This window comes from Hyla sarda, chromosome 4, assembly GCF_029499605.1.
Source record: "Hyla sarda isolate aHylSar1 chromosome 4, aHylSar1.hap1, whole genome shotgun sequence".
NCBI classification, from domain to species: Eukaryota; Metazoa; Chordata; class Amphibia; order Anura; family Hylidae; genus Hyla; species Hyla sarda.
Genome location: NC_079192.1, coordinates 50,363,184 through 50,386,994, shown reverse-complemented (window position 1 = coordinate 50,386,994; position 23,811 = coordinate 50,363,184). Strand labels below are relative to the sequence as shown.

The 23,811-nt window shown below is 42.3% G+C and overlaps 1 protein-coding gene and 1 long non-coding RNA gene across 2 annotated transcripts in view; one reads left to right on the top strand and one right to left on the bottom strand.

Annotated features, from left to right (window-relative positions):
* The first annotated feature begins 516 nt into the window (after positions 1-516).
* LOC130367901 (uncharacterized) lies at positions 517-20,991 on the top strand. The gene is made up of 3 exons (XR_008892211.1): positions 517-596; positions 12,255-12,362; positions 20,901-20,991. It is a non-coding gene; the product is annotated as an uncharacterized LOC130367901 (long non-coding RNA).
* NOTCH3 (notch receptor 3) overlaps positions 20,225-23,811 on the bottom strand; it is a 76,805-nt gene continuing 73,218 nt past the window's right edge. The window contains exon 34 of the mRNA XM_056570865.1: positions 20,225-23,365. Within this exon, the coding sequence (XP_056426840.1) occupies positions 22,097-23,365 (1,269 nt within the window). The 3' untranslated portion in view covers positions 20,225-22,096. The remainder of the gene's footprint in view (positions 23,366-23,811) is intronic.

Genomic DNA, 23,811 nt, shown 5'->3' with positions numbered 1-23,811 from the left:
CAGAGGCCTTGCCGGAGCGTCGGGGACACCCCTGGGACGCGGCGACAGCGATGGAAGGCGACATCCCAGGCAGCGGTGACGGTCCAGAGCGGCGGGGACAGGTGAGTACAACTTCCTCTACCAGTGGTCTTCAACCTGCGGACCTCCAGATGTTGCAAAACTACAACTCCCAGCATGCCCGGCTGAGTATAATTTCCAATACTAGCCAACGGCTGTCTGGGCATGCTGGGTGTTGTAGTTTTGCAACATCTGGAGGTCCGCAGGTTGTAGACCACTGTCCTATACTTTACACTGCACGGATCCCTCAACATACGATGGTTTCAACAAACGATGGTCCATTTGGAATGGATTACCATTGTATGTTGAGGGACCACTGTATATATGTGTATATATATATATATATATATATATATACACACACACATATATTTTATTTATTTATCTATCTGTGTGTGTGGTCATGCTGTCTCACATACCTACCTATATGTTGTATTTTATTTTTAAGAGAAGGGGGCACATGTGCCTCAGTCTTTTGAGGCTGATGAGTGGTCTTTTGACCAAAGCATGTGATGAAGATCCTAGTCTGAGCATAAAAGGTAAATGTTACTAAGTGTTACATTTTATATGCTTATGTGAGTGATGTGAGTGATGTGTATATGGTTGTATGTACAGTATATATAATCTGCATTGTGTGTATGAATGTATATGTGCTCATGCTTACATGTTTCATAATATAATTAATAAAATTTATATTATGAATACCATAATCATAATAAAATAAAAAATGTAATTGTCACATTTTGCAGTTATAATCATTTAACCTCTTAAGTACTTTTAAGGGTTTTTCCACTTTCGTTTTTTCCTCCTTACCTCTTAAAAATCATAATTCTTTCAATTTTGCACATAAAAATCCATATGATGGCTTATTTTTTGCGCCACCAATTCTACTTTGCAGTGACATCAGTCATTTTACCCAAATATCTACTGCAAACAGAAAAAAAAATAATTGTGCGACAAAATTGAAGAAAAAACGCCATTTTGTAACTTTTGGGGGCTTCCGTTTGTACGCAGTACATTTTTCGGTAAAAATTACACTTTATTTTTATTCTGTAGGTCCATACGATTAAAATGATACCCTACTTATATAGGTTTGATTTTGTTGTACTTCTGGAAAAAATCATAACTAAATGCACGAAAATGTATACATTTAAAATTGTCACTTTCTGACCCCTATAACTTTTTTATTTTTCCGCGTATGGGGTGGTATGAGGGTTCATTTTTTTACAAGTTTTTAGCGATACCATTTTGGGTTGGTGTCACCCGGTGCGGTAGAAAATGGTGTCACCCCCATACCTCCCCCCTCCCCCAGTAAGTTTTTAGCCTGTTGTGACAGACACCACTGTTGTAGCGCATTGTGAGAAATTCCAGTATAATAATCAGATATACCAGTTGCCACAGAATGGGAAAGTGTTAAAGAAGTTTTCACCATTTAAATATACAGCTCCCAGAATTACTTAAAGGGGTACTCCACTGGAAAACATTTACTTTTATATCAACTGGTGCCAGAAAGTTAAACAGATTTTTAAATTACTTCTATTTAAAATCTTAATCCTTACAGTACTTATAAGCTGGTGTATGCTCCACAGGAAGTTGCGTAGTTCTTTCCAATCTGACCACAGTGCTATTTGCTGACACAACTGTCCAGAGCAGGATAGGTTTGCTATGGGGATTTGCTCCTACTATGGACAGTTCTTGACATGGACAGAGGTGTCAGCACAGAGCACTGTGGTCAGACAGAAAATAAATTAAAAAAGAAAATAACTTCCTGTGAATCGCTTATACAGCAGCTAATAGGTACTGGAAGGATTAAGATTTTTAAATAGAAGTAATTTACAAATCTGTTTAACTTTGTAGCACCAGTTGATTAAAAAAATGTTTTCCAGTAGAGTACCCCTTTATGCAGTGGTGAGGTTATGCTGGGAGTTGTAGTTTCACTGACCATAACTGTAGAACTGACAAGCGACTACAGCTCTGATAGGACATAAAGAGGAGAATACACAATGATATCAGTGACTACAGGTGACGTCTTCTCTATAGTCTTCCCTTATCTAATTCAGATGATACATACCTCCAGGACTTGTTCCAGCTAAAACTTCTGTCTGTAGAATGTGACGCCCAGACATCTCCTCACTATGTCAGCGCATTCTCATCCTCTATATGAAAACAATTATTATTATAAACCTGCCAGACACTTTATCCTCTAAATATAATACTACTATACACTATACTCTTTGATTATAAACCTTCCATACACCATACCCACTGAATATAATACTACCACACACTGTACATTCTGAATATAATACCAACACATACTGTACCCTCTGAATATAAATCTGCCACATACTGTACCCCTGAATATAATACTATCACATACTGTACCCTCTGAATATAATACCAACACATACTGTACACTCTGAATATATTACTACCACCCACTGCGCCCTCTGAATATAATACTTAGAGATGAGCAAACTACAGTAAATTCAACTCGTCACAAACTTCTTGGCTCGGCAGTTGATGGCTTTTCCTGCATAAATTAGTTCAGCTTTCAGGTGCTCCCGTGGGCTGGAAAAGGTGGATATTGTCCTAGGAGAATCTTTCCTATGAATGTATCCACCTTTTCCAGCCCACCGGAGCACCTGAAGGCTGAACTAATTTACGCAGGATAAGTCATCAACTGCTGAGCCGACAAGTTCGTGACGAATCGAATTTACTGTAAGTTCGCTCATCTCTAATAATACTACCACAAACTGCGCCCTCTGAATATAATACTACCACCCACTGTGCCCTCTGAATATAACACTACCACAAACTGCGCCCTCTGAATATAACGTTGCCATACAGTGCACCCTCTGAATACAATACCACAACCGCAGTAACACCCCTCAACATCCGTTAGCTGATGCTATTACCACGGGAGGGGGGTATTGGTGGTGTTGCTAGTGGATGATCGGGGTGCTACTACTGGGGGGGGGGGGGTGTTGCTGAAGGATGATGAGGGTGCTACTGGCCATCCCCCCTGGCAGTATCACCCCCATCATCCATCGGCAGGATCATCCTCCTGGCAGGAGCACCGCCATCATCCACCATCAGGATCTGCTGATGGAGGTGCCGCTGGGGGGGGGGGGTAGTTGCTGGCGGATGATGAGGGTGCTACTGCCAGGGGGGGAGCATTAGGTAGGCAGCAGTTCCCCCACATTAGGTAGGTAGCAGTTTCCCCACATTAGGTAGCATCTTTTCCCCACATTAGGCAGCATAGATTCCCCACATTTGGTACCAGTTTCCCCACATTAGGTAGGTACCAGTTACCCCACATTAGGTAGCAATTTCCCCATATTAGGTAGCACAGATTCCCCACATTAGGTAGCAGTTTCCCCACATTCGGTAGTACAGATTCCCCACATTAGCTAGCATAGACCCCCACATTAGGTAGCATAGACTCCGCACATTAGGTATCATAGACTCCGCACATTAGGTAGCATATACTCCGCACATTAGGTAGCATAGACTCCCCACATTAGGTAGCATAGACTCCCCACATTAGGTAGCATAGGCTCCCCACATTAGGCCGCAGGTTCCCTTGCAGGTTCCCCACAATGCGTCAAAGTCTCCCCACACACACACACACGCACACACACACGCACACACACACAAAAAAAAAAACACATACAACACAACACAGAGAGACACACACACAAACACACACAGTCAGAGAGACACACACTCACAGACAGACACACAGAGTCACACAGTCACACACACACACTGAGTCACACACACACACACACACACACACACACGCACAGTCACACAAACACACAGTCACACACAGTCACACAAATACACAGAGTCACACACACACTCAGAGAGTCATACAAACACACACAGTCACACACACAAACATAGATAGAGACAGACATACACACTCACCCATCCAGCGCAGCGATCCTTCTCACCCGGCGCAATGCGAGTGACGTAACTGACGTCCCCCTGCACGGCCATGCGGTATGACGTCAGGCCGGCGCAGACGTGGGAGCGGAGGCCGGGCACAGTACTGGTGAAGGTGAGAGGGGGGGGGGGGGCATGATGACGGACGGGCGCACTGAAAGGGGGGGGTGGGGTTGCTAATGGACGGGCGCACCGCACACACAGCACAGGGGGGGTGTGCTGACGGATGGGAGGCCGGTCGGGCACATAGGGGGGTGTCAGTGTAGCTGGGGAGGGGGTGTGGGTGCTGCGGAGCGTCTTGGTGTCACCCGGTGCGGGCCGCACCCCCCGCACCCGGGTCGCAACGCACTGTGCCATAGGATAACATTGATCAATGATTCTGCCGCTTGACTGCTCATGCCTGGATCTCAGGCACTGAGCAGTCATTCGGCGATCGGACACATAGGAGGAAGGTATGGGCCCTTCTTGTGTGCTCCAGCTGTTCGGGATGCCGCAATTTCACCACGGTGGTCCCGAACAGCCCACTGAGCTAGCCGGGAGTAGTTTACTTTTTCCCTTTAGACGTGGCGATCAACTTTGAATGCCGCGTCTAAAGGGTTAATAGCATGCGGCACCACAATCAGTGCCGCATGCTATTAGCCACGGGTCCGACCCACTATGACACGGAACCACGCCGTGGCCCAGCGTTATAGAAAGGGAGCTGACTCAGGGCGTACAGGTACGCCCTGTGTCCTTAAGAGGTTAAAGTAATATATAATTATTTAAGTGTTTTGTATTATATTTTTGTGCCTTTTATATTACTCTATAGCAGCAGCCAGAGGGGTAGAGGGAGTTCTCAGATGTTCAAAGCTCTGCATATCAATCAAGGGAGGGCCGGGAGGTGAGGGCAGGTGGGGAGACATGCAGGCAGTGGCACTTGAGCAGCTTGCCTCCGCCTCCCAGACACTTGGCTGAGAAATAAGAAGGCGATATTATAAGTTTGTCAACCACCATCTGTTCCTATGAAAGGTACAGTTTGCTTTCCTACCCTAACAGATTCCGTTTAAGGGTCTATTCACACATACAGTATTCTGCGTAGATTTGATGCGCAGTATTTGAAGCTGTGTTAAGTCATTTAGTTTACAATGAAATGTGCAGCAGAAAATCCTGCGCATCAAATCTGCGCAGAATACTATATGTGTGAATAGACCATAAAATAAGTAATTTTTTTTCCAGCAACATTCCCATTCTGCCCCTTATCTAAAAAAAAAAAAAAAAAAAAAACTTATCTACTTACCTCCTGCCGCACACGGGTTCCTCCATTGTCCTGCTGTTGTGGTCTACGATGCTCTCCTCTTCCTGGTTTTCTTTGGTCAATACATCATTCTGCGGCTCAGTGAATTACCGGGCACAGTGATGTCAGGCCTCGCCCAGTGATAGAGCAGCAATGTGACGTATTGGCCACAGGGAACACGGAAGAGGAGGCCACAGCGGAGTGCAGCGGCACAACAGAGGCACCAGGGGAATGATGGGAGTTGTTATTATAACAGAATGGGAATGCTGCTGAAACACATGCCCCCATCTCAGAGAACTCCTTTAAAAAGTTCTTTCTCAGAAAGTAGTGATATAAAGTAAAAAATAGCCATAAAATAACTGCATCTTTGAGGGGTTTAATGTTTTTCCGTGAAAGAACATAATGCCTATTTTTACTACAAGTGTTACTTTGTGTTTCTCACACAAGTGGAGGAATGTGTGATTCTGTGCACTTTGTGACTGTTCACTGTGGATCCCATAAGGGTTTGTCTTTGGTCTGATTCCAGTAATTTACAATAAGTCATCATCCTCCAGAGCAAATAACTGGGTAATGATGACTAAATGAGCAACATCTCAAGGAGGGATCATTGCGCATACATTTCAATTCTGGCATGGTGTAGCATTTTTTTAATTTTATTTTGACCAAAACTAAGCTCAGATGGCTTTCCTCAGGTGTCAGATCTGTTGATCAAAAGAGACATTTGAAGACCAAAAAGGGGCAAAGGGGTTTGGGTCAAAAACCAAGAGACTATGCTCTCAAAAATAGTACATTGGGAACTCATACTTGATGGGGCCTGCTTGGGCCCATAGTGGTGCCGATACATACTTGCCAACATTTTCATTGTAAAAATAAGAAAAACCTTAATAAGAAAATGACCTACCCCCAGGAGATACTTAAACTGTCCACTTTGGGGCAGAGTTCACATAATCCTGCCCGTTTGGTAATCCAGTTAATGGGATTGTTCTGAGAAATAAGGACAGTTTTCCAGAGACACAGGTGAGATATATACCACAAGGATACTCTAACCTGTAAATTACAGAACCTACTTGCAGTCCCCAGTTGATCGATTTTTAGTGGAGCCACTGATCAGATTGTGAGCTACAGAGTCACTGTCTTCCCATTAGGCTACAAACATAAGTAAGGCCTTATAAGAAGATCGGAATATGGAATCTTTTTGGTATGGTTTTCCTCTTCTGGATCTCCTCCTTTGGGATTAGCTGCACTTTGTGTAGAATGTAAATTAAAGGGATAATTTCTCCTTAATAATTGGTCAATTTCCATTGACAAACATTGGTTTGGAATAAAAATTATAATCAAGGACATATGTATCATTTGTGGTGACAATTTGGTGCCTGAAGTTATAGACCCAGTCTGGGCCTACTGGAATTTAATGGTGAACTAATGGAGAAGCGTAGAGGTAAGGCCTCTTTCACATTGCAGTTGGACTCCACTATATGTAGCTCTGTCTGCAATTCTATCGTAATGATGGAAGTTTAGCAGAGAAAAATGGGATTCGTCAGGACCCAGTTGTGATCTGGTGGAGTAAGTCGTGCTCTGACCCATTTTGTGACTGTTTGGCACAAAAAAAGAGGCAAGCAGGACTAAGCACAATGGCAATCTAAACATAGCTAAACATTATTTCTATTTAAATTATTATGTAAATTATTTATATTTAAAAATCTTAATCCTTCCAGTACTTATCAGCTGATGAATACTACAGAGAAACTTCTTTTCTTTTTGAATTTCTTTTCTGTCTGACCACAGTGCTCTCTGCTGACACCTCTGTCTATGTCAGGAACTGTCCAGAGTACGAGAAAATCTCCATATCAAACTTCTCCTGCTCCGGACAGTTGCTGGCATGGACAGAGGTGTCAGCAGAGAGCACTGTGGACAGACAGAAAAGAAATTCAAAAAGAAAAGAACTTCCTCTGGAGTATACAGCAGCTGATAAGTGCTGGAAGCATTAAGATTTTTATATAGAAGTAATTTACAAATCTGTTTAACTTTCTGGCACCAGTTGATTTAAAAAAAAGAAAAGAAATTCCACCGGAGTACCCCTTTAAAGCCCTGGGTTGGGTGATGACAGCCTGTCCACATAAGGTGAGGCCACCTCAGCACTAGTTGCGAATTTAGCCCCACAGTATATGCAGGAGGTGGTGGTGTGTATTTACTCATGAGTAAGATATAACCAGGTCATCTGTAGTGATATACTCCCTCTGCTGGAAGCTGTGATATGTAGAAGAGCAGATGGAGAAATTCTGAAGCCGAAATAAAGAGCAGGGACTCATGAGTGATGAAGCTTCTGATATGGCAAGGATCCATTAAACCTAAAGTCCACATCCTATAAAAATGTGCGTTGTAGGACAAGTTGCTAGTAGTACACAGATGTATTTGCGGTGGCCCAGTACGGGAGATGTTACCCCATACCCTTGTTGCCCTGTCCGACAGCCTCCATTCAGTGTCCCAGGGCCCCTTGCACCTGTTTCCCCCTGTACATATGTTCTACAGTGTATTGTATTATAAAATGTGTTGTATCTGTAAGAGTTATGTCATGTGATTGTTACCCATGAGGTATCAGTGACCAGGTGATCCCAAAACTGACCTATGGGCTCCCTGCTAGTCTCCCCCATTTAAGTCCTGGGTGGAGCTTCTCTCTCTTGCTTCCTGCTGAGGTCCAGTGCAGTCGCCTAGTGTTTGTGTCCAGAGTGTTAGATGCCTCAAAGTCCAGTCCTGCAGCCACCATCAATTCAAGTAAGATAAAGTCTCAGCTTTATGAGTCAAGTCAAGTCAGTCCCTGCCATCTGTCAAGTCAACGTGGTCTGCATTCAATTGTCCAGTCCTACTACAACTCCCAGCAAGCCCTTAAGGTCTGAGTCACTGGTCACCTCCTTGGGCCCTGGCTGAACTGTATAGACTTTACCATCTGTCTACCCTCAGTAAAGCTACCGTTGTCCGTAACTTGGCATCAGAGTCTTTATTGCCCCCGTGCCTAGCCCAGGATCCAGCGGTATACCTTTGGGTGGTTTTTGGCTAAACCATGCCCTGGCATCACGAATACAAGGGGTTAATGCCATCTGCCCCTAGGGTAACAACATCTGCTCTCATCACACCCCGCTACCACATATTGAACAATGTTAAGCTGGCCATACACTTTGGAGAGCCGACTGCCGAATTCTTGTTCCACCAGTAGCTATCTCTTCTCTGAACACACTTGGCTGGTTAAGTTTGCAATGTGTTCCTAATGGGGGAAAAGATGCTGCCAGAATCCTAAGAGTTCTTCTTGAGAACACTAGGAACTGGTTAAAATCGAATGTGTCGCTCGTGACATCACGGCCATGCCCCCTCCCATAGACTTGCATTGTGATGTCACGAGCCTCAGGCGCTGCACCTGCTGCTCTAAACAAACACAAGGTGCAGCAGGGAGATTGCAGGCATTCCCAGCGGTGGGACCCCCGCGATCAGACATCTTATCCCCTATCATATGGATAGGGGATAAGATGTCTAGCGGTGGAGTACCCCTTTAAGGTGGATATGTAGGTAGACCATTGGAGGCAGCAGTAAACCACCAATAGTGATACAACTCTACCAGGTAAACAGAAGAAGAAAAAAAAACAATGGTCACTGTTACTAGTCTGGAGACACTGCAGCCAGAAATGTTATATTTCCAAAAGCATAAGGGTGGGGGTGTAAGTTTAAACAAATCCATTGTGGACATGGATCAGAGCACAGGAAGTCACCTCAGTTATTATTTTTACAATACCCTTGGTTCCAGGCCACTGTATATATGATAACTTGTGACAGTCTCCACCTTCTCCCCAGCGTCGGTTCACGTCAGCTTTTTACAGGCGACTATGGGACCAGCCACTTAAAAGGGAAATAAAATCTCGGTTCGTATATTTGCCAGGAAGTAATATCAGGTATAGGACAATAAGGGGAAACTAGTTGTAATAAGTAGGGACGCTGACAGGAAGTTATATTCTGGATGAAGGAAACAACAGGAACTAATAAAAAAAGGGGACAGGAAAAATTACAGGGACAGTGAAGCGGCGGCAACACAAGTCCGGAGAGAGCTCAGTGCTACGGGAAGAAGCTGTGTCTAGAATAGTTACAGAATACATTTCAATCCCTGGTAGGTTTCAACACAGAATCATGTCATAATTTTGCGTTTTTTTTCCCCACTTTGGATAATCCCTACTTTTTAAAAGTTTTACTAAATAATATGCAAAGCAAATAGAACCACCATACTGGGACCCCCTGTAGTCAGCCGTGATCTTTGGCAATAACTCTCAGTAAGTGTTTTATTTCTCAGAAGCTCCACCGCATAAAATCCATTTGAAACAATGGTCTGTCTATGTAATCCAGTACAAGCCCTTCAGAGAGAGATTTATGCTCTTCATAACCACTCTGGCTAAGAATAATGAACAGAGGACCCCCTCCTTACTATCACAGAATTGCATTATACAGCAATATGGCAATTATTTAATCTGGGAAAACCCCTTTAGGCCATGTTGACACGTACAGGATCTTGCCCAGATTTGATGCGCAGGATTTTTAACTGCAGATTAGAAGCTGTTTTTAGTCATTTAGTTTACATTGAAATCTGCAGCAGAAAATCCTGTGCATCAAATCTGCGTATGTGTGAATGTTCCCTTAAGAGGAATATATTGCCTAGATTTTTTTTTTCTGATTAAAAGTCAGTTACTAAAACATGACTTTTTTCTAATCTGTCACTATTTTCTGATTGACAGGAGCACTCCCATTGACATGAATGGGAAAGGTGTCTGGACATGCTCTGTGACCTTTACAGAGCTTATTCTAGAGGGAGGGGGAGGCGGAGCCGTGAGCAACAGCTATAGTGTGTACCCCTGTTATCTGCTACAGATCACCTGCTGGAAAGTGATCTGTACAGAACAGGAAGTTTACGCTTAGATTTAGGCCTAGTGGCCAGAATAAAAACTGCAGGATTTCAGGTTTTAAATTTTTTTTAATAAGCACACAATAAAAAATAAATAGTAAAATAAAAAAAAGTGTCAAATATGCTGCAGATGTGCCCTGTGAGACCCTGCCCTTTAAGGTGAACTCCAGCCAAATGAAATTACCTTTATATAGATAGCTGCACATGGTAAAGTTATATAACTTTGCAATGTTAAGTGTAATCTTTGAGCATATACCCTGTTTCTCTCCAGGCAGGAAGTCCAGGAGATCTTATCACATTGAGGACTTGTGTCTACTGTAGACAACACTTCACACTCCCTTCTCCCCAGTTCGGAGAGTGTGCAGTGTTTGAGTGTCTCTGATTGGCTAGAGTGCAACACCGCCCCCCCCCCCTGCTCACTCTCACACCAGCCCCTCCATGAAACAAGCCCAGTGTGTGGAATTATTATTTTTTTTACAGACACAGCAGGATTTTCAAAGGCTGTTTATGGGGGCTATGGGGTCTGATTTTTAAACAAATCAGCTGGGATGCCTTGTGGAGTCATTGTGAGCATATATATGTATGTATTGACTCCATCTGTGAAGCTATAATGCTAATTCTTAATAATATTTATTTTTTGCTTTGAAGATCAATGGTACTGGCAAAAATCCGGCTGTGCCATGGGCTCACCTATGTCGTGCACTTATGCGAATCTGTTTCTGGTGATTATGGAAAAAGAATATATCTACACTATCAAGAATCATTTTGTGTGTAAAATCTAAACTTATCATCGCTATATAGATGACGTGCTAATTGTCTGGGAAGGATCTCAGCAAGATTTCATTCTTTTTGTTGATTCAACAGAGAAAATAAAGTGAATATGATTTTTACCTATGTCTATGGGAATAAAGAATTAGAGTTTCTCAATTTAAAGCTAATAGCAGAAGATCATTATTTATTAATTCAGGGCTATAGAAAGCCTATACAAAAAACTGCTACTACATTATTCGAGCTCACATCCCCTACATGTTCGTAATGGAATTCCTCTTAGCCAATTTCTCCGCCTGAAAAGAAATAACAGTAACAATGAGCAGTATTTAATCCAAGCCAAAAATGTAAAAGAACGTTTGAAACAGAGAGGAGATCCTTTATATGTAATTGATGCTGCCAATGATAAAGTTAATAAAATGTCAAGGTTAGATTTATTGAAGGGTTCGAAGAGGAAGCAGAAAAAGTTCGAAAAAAGGTTTGTCTTCTCGTTTAAGAACACACAAATGAATGCCTGTGTGAATGCAGCCATTAGAAAACATTGTATATGATCCTGAATTGAAGGAAGTAGCAGATAGGAAGCCTATAGTAACCTACAGAAGAAATAAAACGATTGAAGACTACATAAATAAATAAAAAAACTCAAAAAGAAAATTGGTTAACCAAAGGTTTTCCTAAAGGAAACAAAAAATGTGGTCACTGCAAATGTTGCCGCTTTAATGTGAACGAGAAAATATGCACCTTAGGGGGTTACCACCATGAAGTCCGGGAACTTATCACTTGCAAGTCTACTTCATATGCCCATGTCAAAGATATTATATTGTAAAAACTAATTAGCAGTTCGATTCAGAGAACACATGTATTCTGTTAAGACAGGCAGCGGTGCAGTAAGACTTATCGATCACATCCGAAATGAACATGGCGGTAACACTGATGTTATGAAGTTCGGTGGCTTGGAGAGAGTTAGAGTGCCCCCTAGTGGTGATCGGCATAGCCTCCTGCTAGAACGGGAGGAGCTGGATCCTACAGGTGGATGCACAGGGCCCCGCAGGTCTTAACGATAGGATTGACCTTATGCCTTTTCTTTAACTCTCCTGTCCTAGGAGATTCAGCATGATTTTGCTTTTTTATATATTTTTTTTAGTGTTTTTCTTTATATATATATATATATATATATATATATACATATTTAATAAAGTTTTTTTTCTCCCATTTTTTGACCTGGATGATGATTGCTCCAAACCGGATATATTCGACGAAGCGCAGTGATGCAAGTGAGGCCTGAAGAAGCACACGGCTGTTTGCCTCTGAGCACTCTCATCTAATGTCTCCCTGCCACACAGAGGACCCGTGATTTCTTTGAATACATGGACGGTGAGTGCAGGTTCACCCCCTGTCTCTTTCATTTTTTGTGTGTATATATATATATATATATATATATATATATATATATATGCATAGGGTAACCTCTAGATGATGCTTAAGGATTAGGGGTGCAAGCAGAAAAATGCGGGGTCCCACGTCCATAGATATAATGCAAATAGAGGCAGCAGCACACCCAAGCAGTATTCAGGGAAAATCTCAGAGCTTTATTTGCCCATGTTCATAGTGCAACGCTTCTTGATAAAGACGGTGGGATATCGTTGAAGCGTTGCATTGTGAACATGGGCAAATAAAGCTCTGAGATTTTCCCTGAATACTGCTTGAGTGTGCTGCTGCCTCTTTTTGCATTATATATATACTAGCTGAATACCTGCGTTGCCCGGTTTTTCCTTCCTAATCCTTGTTGGGGAGGAAAATAAACAAAGGAGGAAGCTTTTGACTTCATATCCCGTCGTCATATATTGTTGTCATATCCCAACCCCATATCCTGTCCTCATATCCTGACCTCTTATCCCGTCATCATATCCCAACCCCATATCTCGTCCTCATATCCTGACCTCCTATCCCGAACTCTTATCCCGACCTCCTATCCCGTCCTCCTATCTTGACCTCCTATCCCGTCCTCCTATCTCGATCCCCTATCCCGTCCTCCTATCTCGACCCCCTATCCCGTCCTCCTATCTCGACCCCCTATCCCGTCCTCCTATCTCGACCCCCTATCCCGTCCTCCTATCTCGACCCCCTATCCCGACCTCCTATCTCGACCCCCCTATCCCGACCTCCTATCTCCACCTCTTATCCCGTCCTCCTATCTTGACCTCCTATCCCGACCCGTAATATGTGTACCAGGTAATGAAATATCTCCGGCCGTACAGAAGTTATGTGGGAACATACATTTCCCAATGATCTGCATGGGACTTTAAACAAAAACCCCGACCCTCACAAATGGGAGTAGTTAAGGGTTAAATTAACAATCCTATATTTTAAGTGGACATATAAGTAACATGTGACCAAGTATTATCGAAATATCTCCAGCCGTTTGGAAGTTATGCAGTAACATATATTTCCCATAGACTTGTATAGGACTTTAAACATAAACCCCGCCCCTGGCAAATGGGGGTGAGTAAGGGTTAAATCACCTATCCCATGTTTGTTGTTGACATATAAGTAACATGTGTGCCAAGTTTCATGTTAATATCTTTAGATGTTTGGAAGTTTTTGTGGAACATACACACACCCGTTGAGTTTATATATATATTACACACACACACACACAGTATAACTAAAGTGTTTGTTTTTTTTCTAATCACTTTTGGCTGGATATCGCCTTTAGTATCCACTCACACATACAGGATCCTGCGCAGATTTGATGCGCAGGATTTGTAACTGCAGATTTGAAGCTGTGCTCAGTCATTTAGTTTACATTGAAACCTGCAGCAGAAAATCCTCTGCATCAAATCTGTGTACGTGTGAACGTACCCTTAATAGGATTTCTTGTTAAGGTTCCTTTGTATAGCATCACGCAGAAGATATATCAATGAGGATTATGTAATACATAGAAGAATAATAATCTACTATAAGGGGGGGGTGGTACAAGCTTGGCACATTACTGGCTGACATAGACCTCCATCTGTATACAGTCATCCATCATCTGCGTATGGTATAATGTAGGTTTATCTGAATGAGCTAATACTACATTTTCTGTATATTGGCGACATCCAGCTATGAACGTTTTCATATCCTACCACTATAATTTATATATATAAAGCTTCTAGGGGCTTCTATAGGTCTTTTCTTCTTACTAGCAGGGTGCAAAAGTGCACAAACGTTTTAAAAGGGAATCGGACAGCACTGAACCATATACACAGGGTTATGGTGCAGGTGAACAGGAGTAAAAAAATGTACACTCACCCAGATCGGTGGTCCCATTAGAAAGCTCCATTGCTAACATGCAAATTAGCTCTTTCACACAATTGATGCGGGAATAGGGGAGAAGAGGGGACAGAAGCAGGGATGCTCTCAAGGCCAACTCCCGTCTCAATTGCGCAAAAGAGCTCATTTGCTTATTAGCAATGGGGGGTCTCTTACTAACAGGACCACTGATCGAGGTGAATAAAGCATAGTTTTAATCATGTTAGCAAACAAGAAGTAGCTGGGGCGGCGGCAATACTTCGGATATAACTGAATACACACCTCCTGCCTGCCAGTTGAGACCACCTCTTTTTTGTTGACTGAATACACACTGCTAGGACTTCACTGCCGACAGACCCGTTTCCTGATATGGGGTGCGGAGAGACAGATCTAGTGTAGCATAAATACATGAAGAAGGAAGAACTGCACTCACCAATCCGGGGAACACAAGCAGCTTTATTCTGGAAAATGCAGACATCATGCAGGAATCATTCCAAACAGCGCTGGGTCAGGAAAGCGGGCAAGTGCAACACAGGTGTGGGGCGTGTGCAGTAGGGCAACGTATCGTTTCACGTCATAGTTGACGCTTCATCCAGCCTCCAGGCCGGATGAAGCGTCACCTATGACGTGAAACGATTCGTACTCCAGAGAAACACATTTTTCTAAATCAACTGGTGCCAGAAAGTTAAACGGATTTGTAAATTACTTCTATTTAAAAATCTTAACCCTTCCAGTACTTAGCTGCTGTATTCTCCAGAGGAAGTTGTGTAGTTCTTTCCAGTCTGACCACAGTGCTCTCTGCTGACACCTCTGTGCCAGAAACTTCCAAATCCCCATAGCAAACCTCTCCTGCTCTGGACAGTTCCTGACATGGACAAAGGTGGCAGTAGAGAGCACTGTGGTCAGACTTTAAAGAACTACACAACTTTCTCTGGAGAATACAGCAGCTGATAAATACTGGAAGGCTTCATATTTTTAGATAGAAGTAATTAGCAAATCTGCATAGGTTTCTGAAACCTGTTGGATTACATAGGATATAAACCCTAGTGGGAAAGGACTTACTCCATAGTAGAGAGAGCCTGTATGGGGAGAAAAAAAAAAGAGACCAGAGAGGGCGCCTCGTGTGATACCGTTGGGTGGTAGAGGGAAGAGGAAGGGAAGTAGGTGCGGGGCTTGCAGGCCCCTTAGGCAGTAATTGCTCACCTTAGAGTAAGTATTAAACTTGCATATCAACCCAATGTACGGGTTACAAGATAGCCGGAACCGCTGCTGAGCCTGAGGTAACAGGTGAGGTAAAACAGTCTCCTGGAAAGAGTAGGTGATCATAAAAGAGCAAAATGACCTCGCAAATGGCGCTGCTGGTTCCGTGGGGATGTAGGAATAAACCAAAATCCAAGGTAGAATATTGTAAAAGCTTGTGGATTTTATTGCAAATGAATAAAATCAATAAAAAGCGATACAAGTTGAGATTACGCGTTTCGGGGGAGCCACCCCCTTCTTCAGATGAGTATCAGTATCTGAAGGGGGGTGGCTCCCCCGAAATGCGTAATCTCAATTTGTATCGCCTTTTTATTGCTTTTATTGATTTTATTCATTTGCAATAAAATCCACAAGCTTTTACAATATTCTACCTTGGATTTTGGTTTATTCCTACATCCCCACGGAACCATTTACCATTCCTACATCCCCACAGCACCATTTGCGAGGTCATTTTATTCCATAGTGAGCTCCAAATGGTATGGTCATCTGCTGGATCTTTGGTGGGAGTCACTTTTTATGGCAGAACCTGGACCCACCTAAGGCTTCTCTGCTTACCCAGTCCAAGAATGTTGACATTGTATTATAAAAAAAAACCTGACCCAGACAGTCAAGTAGGACCACCTAAATATACAATGATTGTGTTGATCCTCATCATAAACATGAAATTTGGACTGATTAATCTTACTGCTTTTGGACAAACTCATGTCTATGAGGACAGCCTGCTTGACCATAGATGTCTGCTGAAATGGTATCTGACAGGTTGACTCTAAACTTGGCCCATGCTACCATTTTCCTTACAAAGCTAAGAGACTGTACCCACTGTATAAGGTGGGGAGCGGCATATACAGTGGCCTCAGATTATAATAGTTTCATCATACAATGGTCTTTTCTGGACCAATGTAACTTGAAACCAGACTCAACATACAATGCTACAGACAGTCCAGATCTGTGAAACGTGTCAATGGCTGGAAGAACCGACCAATCAGAATGGACATTCACTGGTAAACCCCTGTATTACTGTAGCGCATGCACTGACTGGTGTCTGGTAGCGCCCCCTACAGTACAGGGAGGTATTACATATTCTGTCCTCTTTACCTGTGCCAGGGTTAGCTGCTCCTTTGGACACCAGGTGAGGGCGGCTCCATGTTACTTTTTTAGGGCATTGTGTGTATTGTACAAGACCCTGAAGAAGCTCCTGTCCTCTACATAGACAGTGATTACAGCTCCCAGAAGATCTTTCTTACTATTATATGTAAGGTCTTGCCTTATCTGTATTAGTCATCTATTTATTTTTCGTTAATCCACTTCTTCCTATTTTTGAATGAGATTTTGGAGCTTGAGAACCAGTTTCCAGGTTTCTATGAGTTATGGTCTCAGCAGACAATGGTTTCAACATACAATGGTCGTCCTGGAACCGATTAATATTGTAACCTGAGGAACTACTATGTGGCCTACACTTACAGTCATGGCCATAAGTGTTGGCACCCCTGAAATTTTGCAAGTATTTCTCACAGAAAAGGATTGCAGTAACACATGTTTTTCTATACACATGTTTATTCCCTTTGTGTGTATTGGAACTAAACCCAAAAAAAAAGGGAGGAAAAAAAAGCAAATTGGACATTATGTCACACCAAACTCCAGAAATGGGCTGGACAAAATTGGCACCCTTAATTTAATATTTGGTTGCACACCCTTTGGAAAAAATAACTGAAAATCAGTCACTTCCTATAATCATCAACAAGCTTCTTACGCCTCTCAGCCGGAATGTTGGACCACTCTTCCTTTGCAAACTGCTCCAGGTCTCTCTTATTGGAACACGCCTTTTCCCAACAGCAATTTTAAGATCTCTCCACAGGTGTTCAATGGGATTTAGATCTGGACTCATTGCTGCCACTTTAGAACTCTCCAGCACTTTGTTGCCATCCATTTCTGGGTGCTTTTTAACGTATGTTTGGGGTCATTGTCCTGCTGGAAGACTCAAGATCTTGGACACAAACCCAGCTTTCTGACACTGGTCTGTACAGTGCGACCCAAAATCCGTTGGTAATCCTCAGATTTCATGATGCTTTGTACACATTCAAGGCACCCAGTGCCAGCAAAACAACCCCAAATCATCATTGAACCTCTGCCATATTTCACTGTAGGTACTGGATTTTCTTTGTAGGAATCATTCTGTTTTCGGTAAACCGTAGAATGATTTGCTTTACCAAAAAGCTCTATCTTGGTCTCATCTGTCCACAAGACGTTTTCCCAGAAGGGTTTTGGCTTACTCAAGTTCATTTTGGCAAAATGCAGTCTTGCTTTTTTTTTATGTGTGTCAGCAGTGGGGTCCTCCTGGATCTCCGGGGATAGCGTTTCGTATCATTTAAATGTCGACGGATAGTTCGCGCTGACACTGATGCTCCCTGAGCCTGCAGGACAGCTTGAATATCTTTGGAACTTGTTTGGGGCTGCTTATCCACCATCCGGACTATCCTGCGTTGACACCTTTCATCAATTTTTCTCTTCTGTCCATGCCCAGGAAGATTAGCTACAGTGCCATGGGTTGTAAACTTCTTGATAATGTTGCGCACTGTGGACAAAGGCAAATCTAGAACTCTGGAGATGGACTTGTAACCTTGAGATTGTTGATATTTTTCCACAATTTTGGTTCTCAAGTCCTCAGACAGTTCTCTTCTCCTCTTTCTGTTGTCCATGCTTAGTGTGGCACACACAGACAATGCAAAGACTAAGTGAACTTCTCTCCTTTTTATCTGCTTTCAGGTGTGATTTGTATATTGCCCACACCTGTTACTTGCTCCATGTGAGTTTAAAGAAGCATCACATGCTTGAAACAATATTATTTATCCACAATTTTGAAAGGGTGCCAATAATTTTGTCCAGCCCATTTTTGGAGTTTGGTGTGACATTATGTCCAATTAGCTTTTTTTCTCACCCTTATTTGGTTTAGTTCCAATACACACAAAAGGTATAAACATGTGTATAGCAAAATAGGTGTTACTGCAATCCTTTTCTGTGAGAAATACTTAATTTTCTTGAAATTTCAGGGGTGCCAACAGTTACGGCCATGACTGTATATGGGCAACAACACAGTATAATAGCTGCTAACTGAGGGTACTTATAGCTTCTGAATGACAGCTATTATGCCCCACTAGGCAAAAAGATGACAACCTCTGGTCTTTAATTTGTTATAGTCACAAGTCTGTGTGCTGAAATATTAAAAGGGAACCTGTAACTATGAAAATGCAATCCAAGTTGCAGGCATCATATTCTAGAGCAGGAGGAGCTGAGCAGATTTATATATAGTTTAGGGTGAAAATATTCAGGATAACTTATTTTATTCATGTATATCTCTGCTCATCCTGGGCTATGTAGTCATGTGGGCGGTCCTAATCAGTGATTAACAGCTATCTGTGTAGAAGCATGTAGTGCTGTGTAATTAATTTAGCCTGTAACTTTTCTATCAAAACTATATATCAATATACTCTACTCATCTTGCTTGATGACATGATGCTAATAGATTAGACAGTATTTTCAATACGACAAGTTTACTGGTGTATTATGGCTTTGTTTAATTTAGAGCTTGGTCCCTCTGAGGCCTTAGCTGCAACATAGGTGGGCAGAAGTCGACGTATTAGTTAAACTCATTTCTTAAAAAAACACCTACCGTATTTATCAGGGTATACCACGCACCGGCCTATAACACGCACCCTCATTTTTCCAAGGATATTTAGGTAAAAAAAGTTTACCCAAATATCCTTGGTAAAATGAGGGTCTGTGTGTGTGTGCACATGTGTATACCCTGATAAACTGTTTCTGACCCCGCAGAAGCCCCCAGGAAAGGCAGGGGGAGAGAGGCCATCGCTGCCCGCTTCTCTCCCCCTGCCTTTCCTGGGGTCTAGAGCCCTGCTGCTGCCGCTTCTCCCCCCCCCCGGCTATCCACAGACTGCAGCCGCCACTGCCCCATTACCTCCCCCATCCCCGGTTTTATAATTACCTGTTCCCGGGGTCGGCTCCACGCTGCTTCTGGCTCCGGAGGCTTCCTTAGCTGTCCCTGTGCGCCGGGCCACTGACTGACGTCGCGTTTAAGACGTCACTCGTAATTGTGCAGCGCATAGCAACGACGCAGGAGATTCCGGAGCCGGAAGCAGCGCGGACCCTGGGAACAGGCAATTATAAAACCGGGGATTGGGGAGGCAATGGGGCAGTGGCGGCGGCGGGCTCTGAACCCCAGGACAGAGAATCGGTCAGCGACGGCAGGTCTCTGGACCTGCAAAAGCCGCTGCATAAGCGCTTCGGAATCTGTAGGCGCTATATAAAAAAAAATTAAATCATTGAACTGCAGCGGCTTATCAGCGTATAACACGCAGATATAGTTACATAGTTAGTACGGTCGAAAAAAGACATATGTCCATCAAGTTCAACCAGGGAATTAAGGGGGTAGGGGTGTGAAATGTGTGAAAGATAGACTTTAGGCTAAAAATTTTTGCCTAAAAAATGCGTGTTATATGCCGATAAATACGGTAATTATATGGTTAAAAGTTTTTCACATTTCAAACAATTTTAATTATATCAATAAAAGCGGGAAAAAAAAGGATATTTTGATGACTACATTATTTCATTTTTATTGAATTAGGCACTTTACATGAAAAAAAAAAAAAAAATTCTGTACCAGTATATTTACAAAGTATAAAGCTACATTTTTTTTAATAACTTTTATTATTTCTTAAAAAAAGGGACATTATGTCAAGAGTAATAAAATATACATATTGATTATTAATAAAAAATATCTAACATGTTCTATTTATTAAAATGAGAAAAAAAAGTGTATAAAAAAAAAACTCCCTCAATGTTTTTCCGTAAAAATAAAAAAAATGCATATTTTTTTGGTCATGAAATATTTAAGACTGAGTGGTTATATAAAAAAAAAAAAATGAAAATAAAAAAAGGTAACCGGTGTTAGTGCACAACCCACATTTGCTCTGTAGCCTATGGTTTGCTGGCAGTGCCTGAATCGGTTAGCTGTCAAAATGACTTACTGGTTGTCATACCCTGGCATCAACTATTCCAATTTTTTAATTCATGGGCATCATGCTTTGAAATTTGTAAAATAAAAAAAAAATATATAAAAAATTCTGAAGAGGAACAACCCCCCCAGCGTCAAATGGTGCAGGCAGTTAGACTGTACTTAATGCATAAAAAAACAAAACAAAAACCATTCATAAGGCAGTGTAAAAAAAATTATACACAAATCATGACCTAGATGTGTGCATATTTATATATATATGTATTTATACCACAGTATAAATAATGTACAATTTTGTATATTAATAATATCCTCCTTGCTTGATTCAACAGGTTCCTTTACCGTGTCTATATCGCACATTTGCAAAAACAAAGAAAAAAAAGGTTAATTTCTTCTATGTATACCCAGTACACAAAAAATATATATATATATTTAAATATATATATATATATATATATATAGACATATATATGTGGCTACAGCCTAACATTATACAATTTAAGTATTACAATCTTGGTAACACCAAAAAGTCTTCTTTCCCCTATTAACCACAGGGCATTGTAAGCAAAAATGCATAAAAAAAATAAAAAATAAAATAAAATAAAAAAAGCTTCAGAGTGAAATTTGAAGCAATTCTTAAAAAATTTGAAAGCTGGCCAATATTAAAAAAAAAAAATTTTCTTTCAATTTCCTCCATTCCAACTTCCTTATAATTTTATTCTCATACGAGAACAACTACTTACAAATTAGGAGGAAACTACATTAGACCGATTTAAAACTGATGGCAAGCAAAAGCAATTTGCAGCCTTTACGCCCTTATGTTCAGAAGTTGTCAAAAATGTATATAGAATTTTTTTTCTTTTTCAACATCGAATAGTAAATTAGGTGGCAATTTTATTCTGACAAGAGAAGTAAAAGCTTAAAATCTTTTCTACAGACACTTCTTGCTAAATTCCGTACCGTTTTCATCTTTCGGACACAGTCCACAAGGATTTCTTTAAAAAAATAAAAATAAAAACCAGGGGAATTAAAAATAAAAATCTTGTATATTAAAAGTCCATCTAAAGTCAAAATTAACCCCCAAAAGTGGAGCAGCATAGGGCAGTGACAATAGCTTTTTTTTTTTCTTTAAAAAGGGGTAAGGAATCGCCCTCCTTAAAAATTGTAACATTGTTTTTTTTCCTTGCACTTAATACATTTTATATCAGCGGATAGAACAAAGTTTGTCTTTTCTCCTTCCCATAACAACAAAAAAAAGTTTACTGTTACGAAATAGTCTTTACAAAAAATACAAATATATATAATGGTCCCCCTTGTAGAGAAGTTTTCGTTTTTTTTCTTCATGGTCCCGTCATAAAACATTCTTACAGAGTCACTTGAGACTTCATTTTTTTTGTAGAGTAAGAAAGAGCAAACTGGCAGGAAGGGCACCGCCGTAAGGTGGCGTATAGAGAGTGGAACGCCAAAGAGTCTAAGTGAAGGCAAGATGTGAAGGCACCTACAGAACATTTAGGAAGTACGTGGCAGGTCAGGCAAACACCTGCATGTTGGTGGCTTGCTCAGGTAGGTGCGATGTCTGGCCTTGTGTACCTCCAACTACCACAGGGCTCGGGGTGGCGTCGGACCACTCGGATACTGAGTGAGGTGATGGGCTGGACCATTGCTCTGGTGACTCTGGAGAAGGTGTCAGATATGGGTGCTCACTTGGGATGTGCAGGTAGTGTTTAGGGGTTTCTTCTTGAGAAGGAGCGAAGGTCTGCTGAGACGGGGCTGGCACCGTTGGTGGCGTCTGTATGCTGCCTTCATTAGGAACACTTTGCTGCTTAAAGAAGTTTCCTTCATTAGGGGTGAGAGGCTGAGCAGACCTGTCGGCTACATGTGGCATGCTCTGCTGCCTTAGATGGGTTGTGTTAGGTGGCATCTGGCACTGCTCCATTGGAATCTTCACGGGACTTTGCATGGCCATCTGGTTCTGTAACATCAAGACCTGCTGGGCATGGAGCTGATGTAAGTTAGGGACAGACCCTGCAGGAGCCCCTGCCATTACATTGCGTACCTGGTGTTGCGGATTCACAGGGCCTTGCCAGGCAAAGGGCATATTGTTTGGGTTTATCATGCCCAGGTTTAACCCATTGACAACACAGCTTGGTGCTCGCTGCAGTGGCACTCTTCCTTGCAGAGCCAGTATTGCGTTTCCTTGAGATTCTCCTATCTCATTTAATCGTGCCAGGGACACGGCAAAAGGCCCTTCCATGAGCCCGTTCACAAGAGGGGTGGAAGGCACAGATATGGAGCCAAGGTGAAATGTGCCACCAGCCTGCATAGCTGGAGATCCAGGATTAGCACTGTAAGCACGGGGTGAATCAAGGGAATCTACTGGTGAGAGGGTAACCGAGCTCTCCATCAGTCCTCCGCTCCCTGGGGGGCAGTCAAGAGACAGCTTCTTGTTTCTATTTTTGGCTTCCTTTGCCTCTCCCCGATTTAGACTTGCTCCAGATTTGGTGCCCGACCGGCGATTCTTCTTTCCTTGCGGCATTTGCTTGATGTTTCCCATGAAGCCATTGGGAGGGCAGAGCAGTGGTGACATGGTGTGCCCTCCCATTGTCCCCTGTGACCCCCTGACTGTGTTGTGTTCCTCCAGGAGTTGAACAATATCATGGTGTAGTCTCTCCTGTGCTATGTCGCGGGGAAGTCTGTCCATGTGGTCTGTTATTTCACGGTTGGCGTAGTGGTCGAGAAGAACTTTTGCGGCTTCGTAACTTCCCTCTCTGGCAGCCAGGAACAATGGCGTTTCCTCCTGAAAAGTAAAGAAGAGATAATATTATAATATAACTTCAATGCTTGTCAAACTATTAAAAGATAACCATATAACTTCAATAGCTATTTGTCCCATTTCCTCTATACACATGCATGTTTGGCCTGGCCAAGTGCGCATGTGTTTTCAATAGGAAAAGGAGGGCAGCCACTGCCAGACACCTCTGGGGATGTTGAAATCAAACATGCTCAATCCTTTAGTTGAGGGAGAGTTGGGAGGCCTCCATACACGCATTAGACCAGTGTTTTCCAACAGGAGTGCCTCCAATTGTTGTAAAACTAACTCCCAGCATGCCCGCACAGGCAAAGGCTGCTGAGAGTTGTAGTTTTATAACAGCTGGAGGCACCCCTGTTGGAAAACACTGCATTAGACAATAATCAGGCCTTACATTTTTTTTAATCTACAAATATATGTACTCCTACACACTC